The 19,188-nt window shown below is 49.2% G+C and overlaps 1 protein-coding gene across 1 annotated transcript in view; it reads right to left on the reverse strand.

Annotated features, from left to right (window-relative positions):
- Positions 1-19,188, reverse strand: part of ZFAT (zinc finger and AT-hook domain containing) — a 188,165-nt gene that overhangs the window by 14,156 nt on the left and 154,821 nt on the right. The window contains 2 exon segments of the mRNA XM_025450143.3: positions 11,302-11,432; positions 14,413-14,539. Coding sequence (XP_025305928.3) covers positions 11,302-11,432; positions 14,413-14,539 — 258 coding nt within the window.

Below are 19,188 nucleotides of genomic sequence, written 5' to 3' on the forward strand. Positions count from 1 at the left end.
TACCTCCCAGCTTCTCTGCTGCTGGAGGGACAGGAGCGCTCTGGCCCCCTGCCCAGGCTCAGCCCCTGGGTACTAACTCCTCTTCTACTTCCCTAGCTGGAAGAAGGTCCACAGTCTGACCACAGGTTCCGGTGACTGTCCCTGACAAGCCCACAAGGCTGGGCTCCCGCATCGAGCATCTGCTTTTCCACGGAAGCTGCTTCTCTCAGATCTCCCACTTCCCACGATCACTGTGGGCAGAGCAGGATGGCCACACAGCCACCCACTTCCCTCCAGCTACAGATGGCAGGAGTGGGGGTGAGGCTGAGGCCGCTCCGGGGGAAGCAGGAAGGCCACCGACACCTCCAGGCCTTCACTCCGACCGGGGTCCTGTGGTGTGTGATGCTGCTGGCCTGCCTGATGCGAACTCCCCTTCACTTCTCATCTGCATTTGGGGATGGCGCTCACTTCCTAATGCTGCCCAACAAAGGACCACAACGGGAGTGGCCTAAAACACAAAGACACAAATCCTTCTAATCTCACTGAGGTCTGCCACCAGGTGAGGAAGCTCTCCACTTTCAAGGGCTCAAGGGACTAGATGAGGCCTACCTAGCTATGCTTCCTACCTCAAGGTCAACTGCGCCATCTAAAGACACAGTCAGGGGATATGGCTCATCCTATCCACAGGTCCCAGGGAATGTCTGATGTGGACCTGAGAAGTCAGAGAGGGCTGAGAGCGTGGCCCTGCAGCTGGCCCAGAACAACGGGAAGTGAGCCTGGTGCAGAGCAGAGGCTAGTGATGAGTGCTCTGGGCAGAGGGCACCAAGGTGGGAACAGAGGATCAGCAGCGGAGCCCAGCAGGCAGCTGCACAATAAGCAAGGCGGTGAAGGGAGGCAGGAGGGCCAGACCGCGATAGGGAGGCTGCAGTGAAGTCCTATTCCCAGTCTACTGGAGACTTCCTAAGTTACTGGAGGGTTTTCAGTGAGGGATGCTGGAATCTGGCTTACATTTCGGAGAGCTCGCTCTGTGTGCTACTGGATCTTAGAGCAGCAGGTGTGAAGGGAAGATCTGTAAACCAGGGTGGGGAGGCTGACGGTTCAGAGCAGAGCTTCTCAGACTACCACGCACACGAATCAAGGGGGACCAGGGTAGTGGTAACGTGTGGTCTGGTCTGATTTGGGAGGTCTGGGGGGAGCCGGACCCTTTGTGTTTCTAACAAGCTCCCTGAAGCCGATGCCACTGGTCCAGGGATCACGTCTGGAGCAGCAGCTGCTTCCACGGAGGTGGCAGCCATGGGACACGGGGACATGTGAGCTGTGTTGTGGGTGGAGATCCTGCAGCAAGGCAAGGACCTGCTGACAACCATATGTGGGGGTAACACGGACCCCCTGGTTTCAGGCCGGGCACGGGAGTGTAGAATATGCACTTGCAGGATGGGGAAGAGGACAGAGATGGGGGGAGAGGGCTGTGAGGTCCCAAGTGCTTGTTCAGGGGAACTCCTCCCAGCAGGATGGAAGCCACTGCTCCAATGGGAATGAAAAGTGGAACTGGCTGGTGGCAGCACCGCCCCAGGGACAAGCTCCTTCAGATGGGGCCTCCAGCTCTGGCTCCCTCGTTTCGGGGTTTCTGCAGCCCAGCCTTTGCCGCAAACCTGCGATGGAGTGAGTGATCTCAGCTGGCCAGGGCAAGCAGCAGAGATGGGAGAGGTCCCATAACACCCACCTGGCCCGGCCCAGGCTGTGGACCAGGAAATGGGCACCCAGCTAACAGGATCGACTCAACAGTATTAAAACTCAAAGTAGGATCCTGCAAATAGCACCAACCAGGTTCCAGCTTCCCAGGGCCCAACAGCAGGAACACCAGGGTTTAGGGAAAGGAAGAGAAAAGAGAAGAGAAGTTCAACAGAGTGACCTCTCTAGGCTAGCTAAAGATGCTCTATAAGAAAAAGAGGACCAGAACGAAATCGGGAAACTTCTATTCACTATTTTTTCAGACAATTTCCCACATGGCCACAGGAGGATCAAGGTACTTATTTTTACTTTAAAATTTCACAAAGAAGTAGAATTTTCTATCACTACCAGAGGATAAAGGAGCTCAGCAAGTAATAAGAGAGATGGGAACAAGGATGCAATTTTTCCTATCATCCACCGGAAATCAGGGCAAAGACCAACGTGTCTGAAAGAAGTTTTATTTAAAACAAGGAAAGAGAAAAGATTCAAATAGCTACGGGAGCAGTAAGGAAGGCTTACAAAGGACAGGAGCTGGCATTAAGTGACAAAGGAGAGTAACCCACTGCCAAGCCCCTGAAGGAATTGTTTGTCCCTGGGTTTACCTAGTGAAGGTCGCCATTCAGCGGCGGCAGAACAATGTTCTATGAGGAACGTGAACTACAAAAGTACTGGGAGAGGCTACCTGTGTGTATAATTAGAAGCTTGATGTAATTAGAATTGGCAGGGCCCCAGGATGAAATAAATTGTACCTCCAAGTTCTTTAGGCAAGAAGCAAGCTGCACTAACCAAGGCGTGCTGTTGATGAATGGTTCTCATGGTAGGGGGATGATAAGGGGAAAAACTAAAAAAGAAAGTAGTCTGTGTCACTTCGTATTTCCATAAAGCTCAAAAGGAGAATAAAAGATCAAGGATGTCTATGCGGATTGGAGGCACGGACCAGCATCCTAACGGAGTCTGGTGTTGGACTGAGGGCTGGGAAGCACAGTGCACACGTATGCTCTCGGCCCCTGCAACCCCGCAAGAGGTGTGATCGCCTATGGAAGACCCAGGACGCCCTTGCACGGGCCTGCCAGGGGCCTTTGAGTCCATCCTGATTGTGATTACGCTACAGAACCAGTAAGCAGAGAAGAGATGTGACGCTCCCGTCACACGGCGAGGAGTAACACGACGCACAAGCAGCTATACGTACCATCGGTTCTTCTAATGTCATATATACCTATTCCTAGTCCTCTGGGAAGATACCTGAACCACAACAATGGCAGAACCACCACGACGGGAAAGTAGAACCAACAACACGAGTGAAGACGCCAGGCTTTCACTGCGGCAGAAGGAAACTCCGCTATTGTATTGTCTCAGGCCCTCAGGCAAAGGAACCCGGAGAGAGACAGGGCTCTGAAGGGGAGAGGAGAGAACAAAGAGGAGCTGTGAGAGGCTCCTGTTATTCCCACGAGGACAAGGACGGCACTGTACTCAGGGAGGGGTCTGCTCACCGTTAGAGTGAAAAGGTGCCTCCCAAGGTTACGAGAACTTAGGCGGGTAACAAAACAGGAAGGGCTTCTCCTGGTCCCTCCTGAGGGGAGGACGAGGGGAGAGATCTCAACTCAGTCCCCTTTACGACACGCAGATGGCCCCTATCTTCTGTGACCTTTAAAGGACTGCAAGAGTCTCCGCGATTCTGCGGTCAGCTCTCTTGCTGTGCAGTTCGACAATCAAATTAAGAGAATGCAGTGACTGTTTTTGAAAGAACACTGAAAAGAGATCTTGCAGGCCTCACAGGAGACACTTTCCGGATCCCTCTCTCTTATTTTGCCACAAACATTATGAAACGCTCAGCCTCCACCCCCAGAAGAGGAGGCCAATTCTGGGCTCCCCTTCCAGCAGGATCACAGGGTGCGAGGCTTCTGCCTACCAGAGGCCGCAGTGGAGAAGCGCCTTCTGCAGACCTAGCTTCTCCCACCAGATGCCCTTGTGCACATGGACGCCATGAAAGGGCATCAGGAGACCAGATGGCTCAGGGCCTCCAATAAACACTGGGCCGGCTGGACCTGTGCTTCCTTGCAAACAGGCAAGTGGTGTATGTGGTTGGCCATAGCTGTGGACTGTGTTTCCTTGCAAAGATAATGAACTGCGAATAACAAGGAGCAATTCTAGGGCTGGCTGGCAACCAACACATGTCTGACAGCAAGAACTGCTACCAAAATTGCCTCTCAGGCTAAGCGCTGTGCACGGAGCCCGTGGAGGCTCTGCATGCTCCTCTCCTCCCGACTGACACATCAGCTTCACCCGCCAGTGCCAACCACCACCGGGGATGTATCTGACATCTGCCCAGAGATGTCAAAGGGCATGGGGAAGCAGCTTGGCGAAGCTGGAGCACTTTGGACAAATCTGGAATTTCCACTTTTGTTTGTTTCTTAAATCAGCAGTTATGGCATGTGGTAAGAGCCTTTGGGGTTTTGAACAAGATTATGGCAGTGCAACTCTGCACTGTGCCAGGCCAATGGTCTGCATGGGGGAAGTGGACAGGGTGCCTGCAGGTCTGAGCCAGTCTTCACTGCTCCTTTCAGATGTTTCCCCGCCGCTGGGGCAGTGGCTGACAGCTTGGAAGCATCCAGCACATTGAGGGAGAATAATGAACAGAAGAGAGGCAACTCTAGGGTTCAGCGGACCAGGAATAAGGAGTGGGTGCACCAGCCCCGGACCCAGAGGACTCCTGGGCTGTAAGGATGATGCTTGCTTGGTATGTACAGGGATATGGTCCTGCCAACAGAGAACTGCTAATCATAGTCACTAGTGAAACAGTCACTCAATGGGAGGAGGTACCATAAGAATGATCTAGTCGCTCTTGACCTGGGGACTAAAGTGGAATGCTGGTACTCAGTAGAGAACCCTTTGGGTCAGTGTGGTCCTGCCAACCTCTAGTCAACTGTGACCCCCTCAAGAACCTGCAGGATGGGGCTCATTCTAAAATCCTAAACTGAAATACCAACTGTGAGAGAAATACACACCTACCAAACATGTATACTTTCCAGAAGCTGCCAAATCTCCCCCAAATCTATAAATCAAAGTCATCTCTATAACAACTTATTTATTTCAGTGAATAATTACCTGGAGTACAACGGCCTTCCACTGACAAAGAGGACTTCACACCCTTAAGTGCAACATGTGCGATGGCTAATTTCATGTGTCAGTGTGACTGGGCCACGGGGTACCCAGATATTTGGTCAAACATTATTGTGGGTGGTTTCCGTGAGGGTGTTTCTGGATGAAATTAATATTTAAGTTAAAGCAGACTGCCTTTCTTAATGTGGGTGGGCCTCACCCAATCAGTCAAAGCCTGACTAGAACATCCCTGAATACGGGAATTCCTCCTGCCTGCTTACCTTGGAGATGGGACATTGGGTGGTTTTCTTCCCTGGCCTTTGGACCCCAGTTAAAATGTCAGCTCTTCCTGCGTTTTGAGCCTCCTGGCTTTCAGACCGGAACATCACTTCTGGTTGTCTGGCCTTCAGACTCAGATGAACTATACTTTCAGCTCTTCGGTCTCCAACTTACAGACTGTAGATCTCAGGATTTGTCAGCCTCCATAATTGGTGAGTCAATTCCTTACAATAAATCTCTGTATGCACGTATCCACGGGCACACGCACACCCACAGACACAGCACTGGTTCTGTTTCTCTAGACAATGCTACAACAACACGCTTTCTCATCAGGTCTCGACAGAGTAGAAATAGTAACTGAGTCACAGAGAGGTGAGCTGGGCAACGCATATGCCACTGGACAGCCTCACCTGGACTAACCCTAGGACAGGTGGGTCCCTGTACACAGGGAAAGGCCCCAGTCGTTCATGCACGGCACATGAACTGAAAGGCTACTGGTTTTCAAAAGCAAACAGATGAATGAATAACACACATCAACGCCACCTGCAGCTCAGCGATCTTCTCCCAGATGGAGCCTCCCTCACCCCCGGAGGCTGATACCCCACAGTGCACCCAGCTCCTCACACTGATGTTTAGGGGTCATCCTCAACAATAATAAACACACTTTAACTCAAAAGGACCCACATCATAAAAACGCCCTGTTCAATCACCCTGACCTTCATAAAAGGAAGATGCTGAGTGATTATAAAGTCTCCTTACTATTCACAGACAAGCACAGGAGAAAGGGGCATGGTGCCCACGCTGGCCTGGGGGACCCGGCTCTGGAGGCTGTGCCCAGTGTCAGTGACAGTCTCAGGGAGGACATGGATGGCAGGCATGCTCAGTGCAGATTCTCTATTTGGGTTCTGTGACTAAATGGAAGGACTTGAAAACTGTGGTATCTTAAAAATGCCAACATGCCTTCAAGAGGGTAACACCGGTCAAGAAACCCATAGTGAAAGGACATCTGGCTCTGAGAAGTGACAGGAAACTGAGGGCTGGCCTCTGAGCCGAGGCTAAGGAGCCTTCTGGGCTGCGACTCCCCTGTCACCGCTTGGTGGTTACAACAGGGCCCAAGGTTTAACTGAAGTGGGGCCTCAACGGCCACCTCCGCCTGTTCAGTCACCCAACCCCATGCACCAGCTCCTGCTCCCACCTCTGCCTGGAGCCCTGCGCCATCCAACTCCCAGCTACCCTCCAGGATGCCATTCAGGCACCACTGATGAAGCCCTCCCTGCCCAACACACGCCCCCACCCCAGACCCAGGGTCAAGATGGGCTTGGAGCCCCTGGTGCTCCCCTAGCACCCTCGGGGCACTGGCCCACCTCCCCAAGGCATACATTACCGCCTGCCGAAGGTCTTGACTGGTTCTGCTGGTTCTTTCTTCCCCCTTTCACCTCTAACACACTGTTATTTATCATATGTACGTGGATTAGCTCTCTCCCTCAATTAGAAGGCGGTCAGCTCCTCAAGTGTACCATCTACCTTTCCTGTTCACTGAAATACCCTGAGAGCCAAGAGCAGCACCTTGCTGATAGAAGCAGCTCAGCGGGTGTTTGCTGAATAAAAGAGTAAGTAATTTCCCTCACCAGGCCACCTGCCTTTTGGGAGCAAGACCTGTATTAACGCCAGAACCCAGAGTGACAAGCAGAATAATGCCCCTACCCCAAAGATGTCCGTGTCCTAATCCCCAGAATTTGAGAATGTTACCTTGCACGACAAAGGGGACTTTGTGGATGTGATCACACATCCCGAGATGGGAAGATTATCCTGGATTATCCAGGTGGGCATCACGTAATCACGAGGGTCCTTGTGAGAGGGAGACAGGAGGGTCGGCCTGAGAAAAGGTGAGGAAGCAGAGGCCAGAGCGCGGAGATGTGAGAAGCGCTCACCCTCCCTTGCTGGCCCTGAAGACGGAGGGTTAGGGAATCTGAGCCAGGGGATGCCGGGGGTCTCTAGGAGCTGGAAAGGGCGAGAAAGAAATCCTCAGAAAGAATGCAGCTGTCGATGCCTTGATTTTAGCCCAGTGAAATCCATCCTAGACTTCTGATCTCCAGAATCATTAGACAATAAATCTCTGTGGTTTTGAGCCACTAAGTCTGCGGGAATTTGTTGCAGTTGCCAAAGAGGAGCTATGGCACCCAGGAGGGGGCACACAGTGAGGGGTGGGAGAAGTCTGCTAAGTGGATGCTGCGGACCAGTAAAGCAAATGTTGGTCTCGAAAATAAATTTCCGTCCACAAGAACAGCAAAGAGCAATTTAAGCCATGAGGCAGGAAGGTGGTGGTGGCTGTATCTCTCTTTTCCTTTAAAATAACTAACTTTGACTCAGAGATGCCCATGATTTTCCTGCGCTGGTAGGTCTTAGGCTTCATCCACACAAGGCAATTTTCTTAATCAAAGATAAATTTCCTCCTCATAAAACCTTAAAGCAAGATTTAACAAAAAGAAAAGAGGGACGCCTGGGTGGCTCAGTGGTTGAGTGTCTGCGTTTGGCTCAGGTCATGATCCTGGGATCAAGTCTCACATCGGGCTCCTTGAAGGGAGCCTATGTTTCCACCTCTCTCTGTGTCTCTCATGAATAAACAAAAAAAAAAAAAAAAAGAGGAAGGAAGGAAGGGAGGGAGGGAGGGAGGAAAGAAAGAAGAAAAGAAAGAAAGAAAGAAAAGAAAGAAAAGAAAGAAAAGAAAGAAAAGAAAGAAAAGAAAGAAAGAAAGAAAAGAAAGAAAGAAAAGAAAAGAAAAGAAAAGAAAGAAAAGAAAGAAAGAAAGAAAGAAAGAAAGAAAGAAAGAAAGAAAGAAAGAAAGAAAGAAAGAAAGAAAGAAAGAAAGAAAAAGAAAGAAAGAAATTTATTTCATGAAAACTGTCTGGTCTTCACAAATGCACGACTAGTTGCACTCCGAGCTCCTGTGTGTTTCTCTGGGCCCAGCTGGTGCAGGGCCTGTACGGACTCGTCTTTCTGAATCTCCAAAATGCTCAATCCCCATGAATTTGTTTCTAATGCTGACACCTGAGAAAGTGACATGACAGGAAATCATTAAGGTCAGGTTCTGTGTCCCACTGAAAATTTAAACGGCCTGAATTATGGGCTGAGTCTCTTCCACGTCTCATTTAAAAATAAGAAGAAAGCAACCTAAGAAACTGTATTTTTTTCTCAGCTCTTTGCTTCCAAACACCCCCAGCCTACCACCCACCCAGCCTGCCATTAGTTTCATCCTGGAAACATCCAGAAAGACTGGAAAATTGATCCTTTTCAATTACCACTGATAAATTTTCATACAGAAAAAAAAAAAAGATCCTTTTCAATTAACATTTATATATCAGGAAAAAGTAACATCATGAACGGAGCATATTAGCTATTGTTTCACACGGGAAAGAAATCTTGAAACTTAAACATCCAGAACCGATTCATACACAACCTAGAATTTGTTTTTGGCCTTGTGGAAGATAGGTACAAACTGGAAAGCTTTAAAAGTTCTCAAAATATGCTATCTAGTAGTAATCTGAAAACCTTGCTTTCTGCAATACATACTTTACGACAACACGTCCTCACATTTTTCTTTCCCGTTCGGGTCTTACAGGATATAATGAGAGAATCAAAACCTAAAACCCACAGCACACTCCATCCTACATAATAAACGTCTACTGAGCAGCTACTACATGTGCTGTTCTGGGTTGGAGCAAGATGAAACCCCCAGCACCAAGATGCCCCCCAAGTGGTGAAGGAAGGGCAGGCATTCGATGCCAGCAGGTACGCTAGAGTTCACACTCAAGTGGCTTAGGCATGCTCATTCAGCAGATGTAATCCCTCTGCTGAAAAATCCTAAACCAGACTCTAATTAAAGAAAAAAAAATCAAAACTAATTTCTCCAATAAAAATAGTTGTCTTTATATTTAAATGATGGGACAAGTGAATTCAGAGGGCATTCTTTCACACATTGCAACCCCTCTGCCAAAGGAGCAGGTGTTTGCTGTCTACCTGCACCCCCCACCCCCCTACCCCGCCCCGGCCCAGCCACCTGCCCCCCATCCATCAGGTACCAACAGCCCCAGTGCGCGAGGTTGCTGGGCCAGGCACACAGGACGAGGACTAGGACACAAGCTCTGGCAAACATTGCCAAACATGGTGGCTCCAGACTGTGTTAAATGCTGACGCTCCTCCTAGCCCCATGTTTTCAATAAACCACAACATTTTCTATAGGACGCCACTGTTTTCTGCTACAGCAAGCACATTGTACCTGTTTACAGTGGTCAGACTGGATGCTTATCTGCTTCCTCCCGTGTCGTGCTGTCAGCCTAACGCCTCGAAGCACATCGAAGCTGTATCCCAAACCGGCAACCTCATGTATCACTGCACTGCCTGTGATACTCAATAAATCATGTCCCTCAGCAGTGGCAAATCACAATCGCTGGCACCTTCCCATAATTCTTGGAAGAATTTGGCAGGTATGAAACGTGCAAAAGCTCCCCTGACGCCATCCCAGTCACACCCTTCCTGACGTGCCAGGTCCGGCTCAGGACTCCCATGTCCCAGTGTGGAGGAGCTGTTTTGGAAGAGATTTAATAAGACAAGAAAGACTGCAGTCTAGTAAATACAAAGGAAAGCCCAAAGCGTGGTTAGCATGGACGCATCCGAGTCTGCTCCCGGCCAGTCGGCAGCAGGCCACTGCAGACTGAGACACCCGGTCCCACTGCTTTCTGGGCTCTTCTCGAGAGAACCACACTAACAGAGGAACGCTTCTAGGACACACAGTCCCAACATTCATCTACATGTGCTGAGTCTCACCGGCGGATCGGGAAATCCAGACTTGAACCAGAATGTACTAATTCCCCAGAAAATTACTTAATCTGGATTGCAGGAATTGTGTTGTGCCCTGGGCATACCTGGGTGGGGACAGTGGTGGAGACAGCTTGGGAAGTCCTTCTGATTCATCCAAGGGACGCTGCTGGGGACACAGCACTCGGGTCCCCATGGGAGAGCCACACTAAGAAATATCCTTCTCGTTAGCGCCAAGAACACCTACCCCTCTCATGAAGTTCACGGCTCCATATGTCCCTGTTTACTATTGTAAAATCTGGTACCAAATGCACAGCCGACCCTACGTACCTCCCGTAAGACATGCCTCTGCTCAAACATCTGCCCCAACACCACTTTATAAAATATCCCCCAAGCGTGCTCCCCGGCCCACACCCCTCTCCTTGTTTTACTGTCCCTCACTGCACCTGTTCACCACTGGACATCCTTTGTGTCTCACTCGTTCATTTGTGCTTTATCCTTTTCCCACGAGAGAGTGACCGTGGTGACAGCAGACGCTGGTCCCCTCCTGGACGCCCAGAAACACTGCCTGGCGGGTGTGGGCGATTGCTAAGTACTTCCTGAATGAATGACTCCAAGAACGGGTAACTGTACAACTCTATGGTCTGCATTTCAACTTTCTCTGTGAACTTGAACTTTGCTTGAGTCTGATATGTTTACCGTTGTTCCCTCTTTTTAAGTATTGGTGTAAGGCAGCCTAAAGTTTTTGTAGAACAAAGCAAGAGATTAGCAGAGAGAGAGGTACAGACAGAGAAAAAGGATGATCTAATTACCAACCACACTGCATTTTAACAGCTGGTGAAGTCTCTGAGGGTAGAAGGGGAGGAAATGAGCCAAACGGTTTAACTATCAATTCAGTCAAGTAACCTTTATTCAAACACTGATCATTTTCTTCCCATAGGCTCAGTCATCGACCAGGCGACGCTGCATATTTCACGGGGCCAGTCCACTGCGAAGCCCTCCCGGCTTCTCTGGTGGCACCCACAGTTCCCACCCATTCTGCTCACCCATGTCTTTGGGACTGAGGGCTGCTTTTCATGACAGATGTGTCCAAGTGTGTCCACACCTGCTCATTTTCACACTGGGATTCTTTGGAGGGAAGTGAATGAAAGGTTTCCAGAATTTTAAAAACATATTATACCTCTCCCCTAAAACATACCACCACCTGTGGACCTGCTGAAGCCACGCTCCCATAATAATTGGAGGCAGAGTAAGAAAATGCATGAGCCCAAGCCAATCTCCTTCTCACTCAATCCTACTGTAGGGAAACTCAGCCTTGAAAACCTACAGGGCAGGAGAAAAAGAAGGTGTGCGGCAGAGTGAAGAGCTGCTACCAAAGAGGGACAGGAGGGCCCTTACCTGTTTCACAACAGTCACTGTCCCTGGAGCCATGGCAACCACGGAGGCAACGGCTGTGGCATCATGGGCCTCGGTACCCAGCTCGATGATCTGCTGGAGGATGTTCACAGCTGTGGGGTCAAGTCGGTCACCTTACAAGGAAGAGACAAGTGGAATATCATTAAGCCCACGGTGCTGGAGAGCATGGTGCAAAAGCAGACCTCAACAGAGGCCACTGTTGGGTGGCTCCCTCTCCAGGGGTACAAGGGTTCTCCACAGTCGCTCATTTTGACAACAGAATAATCCATGTAGTACTTTTTGGTTTTAAAGTACTTCCTATAGGAATAACTTAAAGCCCCAAATGATCCTGTGAAGAGATGACACTGATGATATCAGCCCCATTTCACAGACTGCTTACCTCCACACAAAAAAGACAGGAGACTCGCCTGGGGTCACTGGGTCAGTGATGGCACAAAGCCAGAGCTCAAGCCCAGATGTTCTGAATCCAAACTTGGTGACGGCAAGACTGTCTCTCAGGACAGAACCCCTGAGAAGTACCAGCGAACACTTTCAGTTGCAAAGTTAGTGTCCTGTGAGCACACACACAGTAGGTGGCCAGGGAGACTGCGCCAGATAAATTACACAAGTTATGGACAAAAACATCTAGGGATGTCTCAATTACCAAAATCAGTGGGCTTTAGAATTCCAAACCAATTTATGCTTGGGATTCTATTTTAATCGTCTCAAAAGATTGGGATCCACATCATCAGAGCAGCTACTGAGTATACCCTGGCTGCTGTCACCATCTGCTTGACCATCTGGGACTCTCCCGAACACGGCACTCTGACCCTGATCATTGACTCAATAAAACGCAATCTACTGCATGATCTCTGTGTTAGCATAAGATCACCAAGGCTCTGCCAATGCTTGCATCCTCGTGGACCGGTTTTCCGTGGGCCACATTCCCATGTGAGTCATTCAGGAAGAGACGAGGAAGGGGAGCATGATGTGTTCCACGTAGACGACAGAATGTGGCACGTGTCTAAGGCAATGATGCTGTGGGTGACGTGCATATATTCTCCATGTCCCACCCTGGCATTCCCCTACACACACACACACACACACACACTCTCTCTCTCTCTCTACTGAAGGGAGGGGTGTCAACTGTGCCTTGCAGCCAACCACTCTGAACATCCAAGACTAAACAAAACATTTACCTTAAAAACTTTCTGAGCTAAGTAAGGTCTAATTCCTCATGCACTTACTCCCTCAGTGACCATTTATCAAGCCTGTCACCAGGAGCGTGGCTCCCAGCAGGAATACAAAAATGTGCCTCCATCTAACATTCTCTCCCCTCCTCCTCCTTCTGGGACTCATGAGACAGATTTGTAAGCAAATCATTACCACACCAGCTTGGTCCTGTATCAGGAGGCAATCAGGGTAATGCTGCAGAAAAGTCAGGTGGGTCCCGGGCAGGTGACACGTGATCTGAACACGGAAGGCACAGGTGAGGTGGCTGGAAAAGCCATGCAGGAGTAGGGAACAGACTGTGTATCGCAGAGAACGCACGCAGCAGTGCAGGTGCAGGGAAGATAAAGGAGTGACTGGAGGGTGCCTCAGTGGCTCAGTGGCTGAGCGTCTGCCTTTGGCTCAGGTCGTGATCACAGGGTCCTGGGATCGAGTCCCACATCGGGCTCCCCAGAGGGAGTCTGCTTCTCTCTCTCTCTGCCTATGTCTCTGCCTCTCTCTTTCTCTGTCTCTCGTGAATAAATAAATTAAAATCTTAAAAAAAAGGGGGGGGAGGGGAGCACCTGTATAGTCTGCAGGAAAGAGCAGTCTCAGAGGCAGGGTGGACAAGGGTGTGGCGCAGGGAGCCAGGACCCAGAGTGGGCGGGCCTGGCTCCATGGGCTGCAGAGTCTGAGCCAAGAGCCAAGGAGACGCACCGGAGAGGCTTCAGGAGGAGTGGGTGTGCACGTGGGGGGTGAAGGCACAGGGCTTGACCAGTTGCTGAGGCCGCCGAACACGAGCAGGGAAGTGCAGGCTGAGACAGGGCCTCGGTTCTGGGGGCCCCATTAGACAGCCTGGCCACCCCACTCCCCTCTGTGGAACCTGTCACTCTAACCAGTGCCAGCGGGGAAGCACGGTCTCCCGAGTCCCCCCACCTCAAACCCCGCAGCCCAGTGAGCCCAGCCCTGAAGTAACTGGCCCCAAGGGGTATGTTACACCAGCTTCTTACAACCTGGGCTTTAGGGGCTTTAAGAAGTGGTGAAAATGGTGATTTCCTACCTCCTGCCACTACCTGATGCCTTCCTCTGAACACAAACCGGGCTGTGGTCGCACATTACCTTGGGCTCCTCCTACGTACTGAAAAGGATGCTAAGAAAACATCTGTTATAAAGCCCGAATCACTGCTGGGGTGGCACAATGGTTTGCTTTTAAAATTGATCTAATGGGCACTGAGGGGGGCACTTGATGGGATGAGCACTGGGTGTTATTCTGTATGTTGGCAAATTGAACACCAATAAATGAAATGGTAAAATAAAAATAAATAAAAATAAATAAAATCGATCTAACATTTGAAAACGATGACAACTGATATAGAATCTGCTTTGGGGCTTTTCAGGAGACTGGGACGCAGGCAATGCTGGGCTCGAGGCTCCGCAGGGTGGCACGGGCAAGGCGAGCAGCTGCGTTCTCACCCTGGGCCTTGGCAGCACCGTCTGTGGAGCAGGAACAAGTGCCCTGCAAGAGATGCCCACAGGGAAGCCAGGGATGGGGACAGAAACGCAGATGACAGGACCAGCTCCAGCACTCTGCTGAGCACTTCCAGCAAAGCACCTCCTACACCTGTGACGAGTGGGAAGCCTTCCCTTCAGAACATGTGGAGACCTGGCCACACTGCTGCAAAGCTCTGCTCTGCTGAGCCTCCTGGGCCTCTGTCAGGAGGTGGAGGCCTCCTCGCCTGACCGTGACACCTTCTGCGGTCCAAATGCTAGGTCAGGGATGCTGATGGAGCCTAACTCAGGGACCATCACTCATTCACAAATTTATTCATTCAGCATGCCTCCTAAAGACCAGCTGCAAGGGCACTGGAAGGTGTCAGAGGGGACAGAGCGTGTTCTCTCTCTCACCACTCTCCGAAGTGTATCTCAGGTCCTGGAGCGCGGCCACGGCTGCCTGTGTCCCCTGAACGTCCTCTTCGGCTTCTGTGATGTGCACATACTGGGTGGAGGGCTCCTCGGGGGTTTCTGTTGCTGGCTAAACAAAAACAGATCATCTGAGTGATCTTCTAGAAGACCACCTGTTACCCGCAAGTCCCAGGATAATGGATCGAGATGAAGGAAATGCACACAAGCAACCCCTTTGCAACACCTCATTTACCTGGCATCCCTCAGAAATCAGCTGCTCCAATCAAAACACGCTTTCCAAAAAGGAAACTTCTCTTTGCAAATAGCAAGACTTTTAAATCAGCTTTGGTAGAAAGCTTCCTGCCACACATTCTTGCCCCAGAGAAGAGAGTGTGCTGTTCATAATTAGAGATTAGACATGTGCAGAGATTCTCGTATGTGCTCTTCTAATGGCTGCTGTCTCCTCCCACCGGGGCCAGCACTGTCCTAATCTTCCCTGGGTCTGGGGTCTCGTGCCATCAGTCCGGCAGAGCTGCAGGTGGAACAGAGTGTGACAGGCAACTACATGGCATATGTAAGGCTGGCACCACATGTCCTGCCACCGGGCAACAGCTCAGTAAACCTTGGCTACCCCAGCCATTCCTATTTTTATACGAGGGATATGATTAACAACAGAGCTGCAAAATCAGGAGTTGTGAGGGTAGGAGGGGCTGAAGCGACATTCACAGGTGCCTCAAGGAGAGAAGACGTGGGACAGAACTCAGCACGTCACAAGAAACCAGCATTAATCATGCCCTCTTTCTGGAAGGGACAGGGAGTGCAGGTGAGCGCAAAGGCAGGAAACAAGAACGTCATCAATAAAGAAGGAGGACTTTACTCAAAATTTATAGGAGTCGAAATTATGCTCCATAAGCACTTATTGGTAACAGACACAGTTCAATATGCCATGGGATTCTTTTACAGCCAAGGGGCCAAATGCATTTCAAGATTCCTAGCCTGACACATAGTGGACACCTAATAAACATGTGATAAATGTATAAACGGACAAAAAAAAAAAAAAAACTCTCTTCCTTTTAAGTACCATTAAGAAAAAAAAAAAATAAATAAGTACCATTAAGCCACAGACTGCCTAACACTGATTAGACCCAAGGAAGTCTTAGCCTGTGAGAAACCCCATGTACACAGAACCGCTTCTCTTTCTTGCCGGGGGAACTGTGCGTCATAATCACATATGGGAAGTATGGGCTTTGCAAGGCATTCTGGGGAGCCGAACGACAGCCCAAACTGGTGGAATGGGCAGCTTGTCATCCCACAGGTAACCAACCGCCTGAGCCCAGCTTCTTGACTACTCCACCATATTGCTTCTGGAATCAAGTTCATGGTTTTGTGTCAATTATTTTCCCTGGGTTTGAAGCTCTCCTTGACATGTTGGGATCTGCAAGAAGCAAGGCCTGCAGAGCAGAGGGGTGTTACCACACACATCCTTACAAAAGCACCAACTGCTGGAGAGATGTGGGGTGTTAAGTCAAGAACTGGCATTCCAAAGCATGTTTGTTAACAGAGAGCAAATCTTTGCAGCCTGAACTTGAAACAGAGGACTACAGGTTTTCCCTTAGATGCGGATGGGATGAGACACACACACCACCACCGCCACCAATAATCATAGTTGCTGCCAAATGCTGGGGGTCCTGGGGGCCTACCAGGGACTAGATATTGATCTCAGCAGTTTGTGTATTGTGTCTCTTGGGTATCATGAGCCTCACTCTATGGATAAGAGCACTGAGGCCACAGAGGTTAAATAATGGTTCCAGGGCAAGCCACTTATATGGGACAGCACCAGGACTCCAAGTCTATCAAACTCCAGTGTACATAACCCTACGTTTTCTTATAGAAAAATTCAAACACACAAAACAACAGGGGGATGAACCCTCCATGTACACATCACCCAACTTCAATAATTATCAATCCACGACCGGTCTTATTTCCCCTCTGCTCCCATACACACTCCACGCCCTGCCCTTGGAATATTTTGAAGCAAACGCAGAAGGTATAGCATTTTATCTATAAACATTTTAGACGGTATCTCCAAAAGATAAAGCTCTTTCAAAACACAAGCACAATACTACCATGACATCAAACAATGAACAGGAAGTCCTTAATGTGGCCACACATCCAGGCCATGTCCTTGTCTCTCCAAGATCTTATTTCCCACAATTGACTCTTCAAACCAAATTTAAGTCACTGAATCCATGTATGAGAACTGACTGACATCTCATACAACTATTATTTATGGGTTCTCTCTCTGTTCTGCCTTTTCCCCCACTTATTTTTCTGCTCTGTTGGGAAAGTGGGCTGTTTTTCTGCAGAGGTTCCAATAGTCTGGACTTTGCCGATGGCACCACCATGCAATCACTGAATGTGCTGTTACGTCCACTGTGTTTCCTGCAAGTTGGTAGATGCAGAAGCTCAACCAGATACTGGTTCCCTTTATGGCAGGAACTCTTCACGGGCTAGATGGTCTACTTCCAGCAGGCGACACATGATGTCGGCAGGTAAGGGATGGGCACTGTTGGACCTGTGACACCATGAGAGGCCTGCAAAATGGCAATACTGTCCATCTTCATTGGTCGGCCAGAAAGCGACTATAAATAGAAGCTTCTCCTCATTGAACATTTCATTATACTGAGGTATAGTTTGTTTAGAAAAGGTTGGCGTAACTATTTGACTCTTGGACTTTATTTACCAAAACAGAGTAATGTCCTACCAAGGTAACTGAGTTTCCTCTCTGGTGTCAGTATAAACCCACGGACTGAAATATCCCTGGTGTGCTTCACTGTAATTACTACCCACTAGCCACAGCCTCAGAACTACAGCACCAACCCTTTCGCCAACAGCATAGTAACTGAAGACAGGATGTATCTTTGCAGTTCGTTTTGCCCTTAGCTTACACCCCACTAGGGAGGACAGTCCTCCGTGTAGCTAAACCATCGTTTTGATATACAGTTAGAATCATTTATTTTGCTTTCCTCTCAACTTTTTGGTCTTGCATTTTTTTAAACTTCAATTTTTCTAGTATGATATAAGATATACCCGTGGTTTCAGAGTCAAATCTGCACAATGATGTGCTAAGAGAAATCTGGCTTATTTCTTTATCCCCTCCGTCCTGGTGTGTTCCTACGTCTCCACATAAAATGCTCCCCTTACTTTTTTTTTTTATGACTATTTTATTTTGAAAGATTTTTTGATTTAAGGAAGAGTTGCAAAGATAAAACGGAGAGTTCCTATACACCCTTCACCCAGCTTCCCCCCATGGTAACATCTGATGTGACCAGAGTACAATTATCAAAGCTTAGAAGTAACACTGAAACGATGTATTAACCACAGACTTTACCCAGCTTTCTCCCCGGTGTCCCTTTTCCATCCCAGGACCCAGGGCCAGCCAGACACAGTGCACTAGGCCACCAAGTTTCTATGGTCCCCTCCAAGGAGGGACAGCTCCTCAGGCTTTCCTGGTTTTTCGTAAGCAGGACAGTCTTGAGTAGTTCTGGTCAGATCAACACATCATTTATACACATCTGACGACTTCTCGTGATTAGACGGAGGTTGAGGCTTTTTCAAAGAATACCATGGGGAACAGGCCCTTCTCATCATGTCCAGGGCACATGAGGTCACCGTGACTTATCACTGAGGACGCTAACCTCCGCTCACATGCTTAGCATGGGGACCACTAGGTGCCTCCACTGTACAGTTACTACTTTCCCTCTGCAATCTAGTAAGTATGTGGGGGGGGGGGGGGGTAGATTTCTGAGGTTATGTAAATATTCTGTTTTTCCTTACATTCCGTCTACTGATTTCAGTGCAGGGTGATGGATTTGCCTGCAGCGATGATTACTGTGGTGTTCTAATGCTAATTCTCTATTTCTCTCATTCCTCCCACGTGTATTCATCAGAACTCTTCCAGGCGGAAGAACTGTTCCTCACTATTTGTTTCTATCAGTACAGACTCACAGACAGTTATTTTATTCTTTGAGTTGCAGTGTAACACCATCATCATTTATTTTGTTATTTAAAATGTTCCCTGGGCAGCCCGGGTGGCTCAGCCGTTTAACGCCCCCTTCAGCCCAGGGCCTGATCCTGGAGACCTGGGATAGAGTCCCATCTCGGGCTCCCTGCATGAAGCCTGCTTCTCCCTCTGCCTGTGTCTCTGCCTCTGTGTGTGTGTGTGTGTGTGTGTGTGTGTGTCTCATGAATAAATACAATCTTTAAATAAATAAATGAATGAATGAATGAATGAATGTTCCAGGTCTGGCCATTGGGAACTCTTTGGGTTATTTCCTGTGTCCTTCTGATATGCCTCCATCTTTTCTGGGGGGTGGGGGTGGGGAGGACAAGCATGCTCTTACTTTCTAGGACCACAAGATACCCTAGGGATCATCTTACATATTTTCTGCCACAGCCCTGGAACCAACCACTTTTCAAAGGACCCTCGTTCCTTTGATTAGAGAATTTCCTATTAGGAATCGAGATGTGGGTACCAGGTGTGTGCACTGCCACTGAGTGTCACCACTTCTGGGCTTTCTCAGCACAAAAGGCTAAGACACACATGTATGCGGACTGTGTACGGGCACACGTCTCGAATTAACACACATGCCACCTATTTCTCTATCTAGACCTGTAACATGTAATAGGGCTGCCATAAATAATGTTGTGCAGACTCCTTTTCTCATTTTGTCAGGGTTACCTCAGGGTACTTTTCTAGTGGTGGGATTGTTCAGTTAA

This window comes from Canis lupus, chromosome 13 (assembly GCF_003254725.2).
Source record: "Canis lupus dingo isolate Sandy chromosome 13, ASM325472v2, whole genome shotgun sequence".
Lineage (NCBI taxonomy): Eukaryota > Metazoa > Chordata > Mammalia > Carnivora > Canidae > Canis > Canis lupus.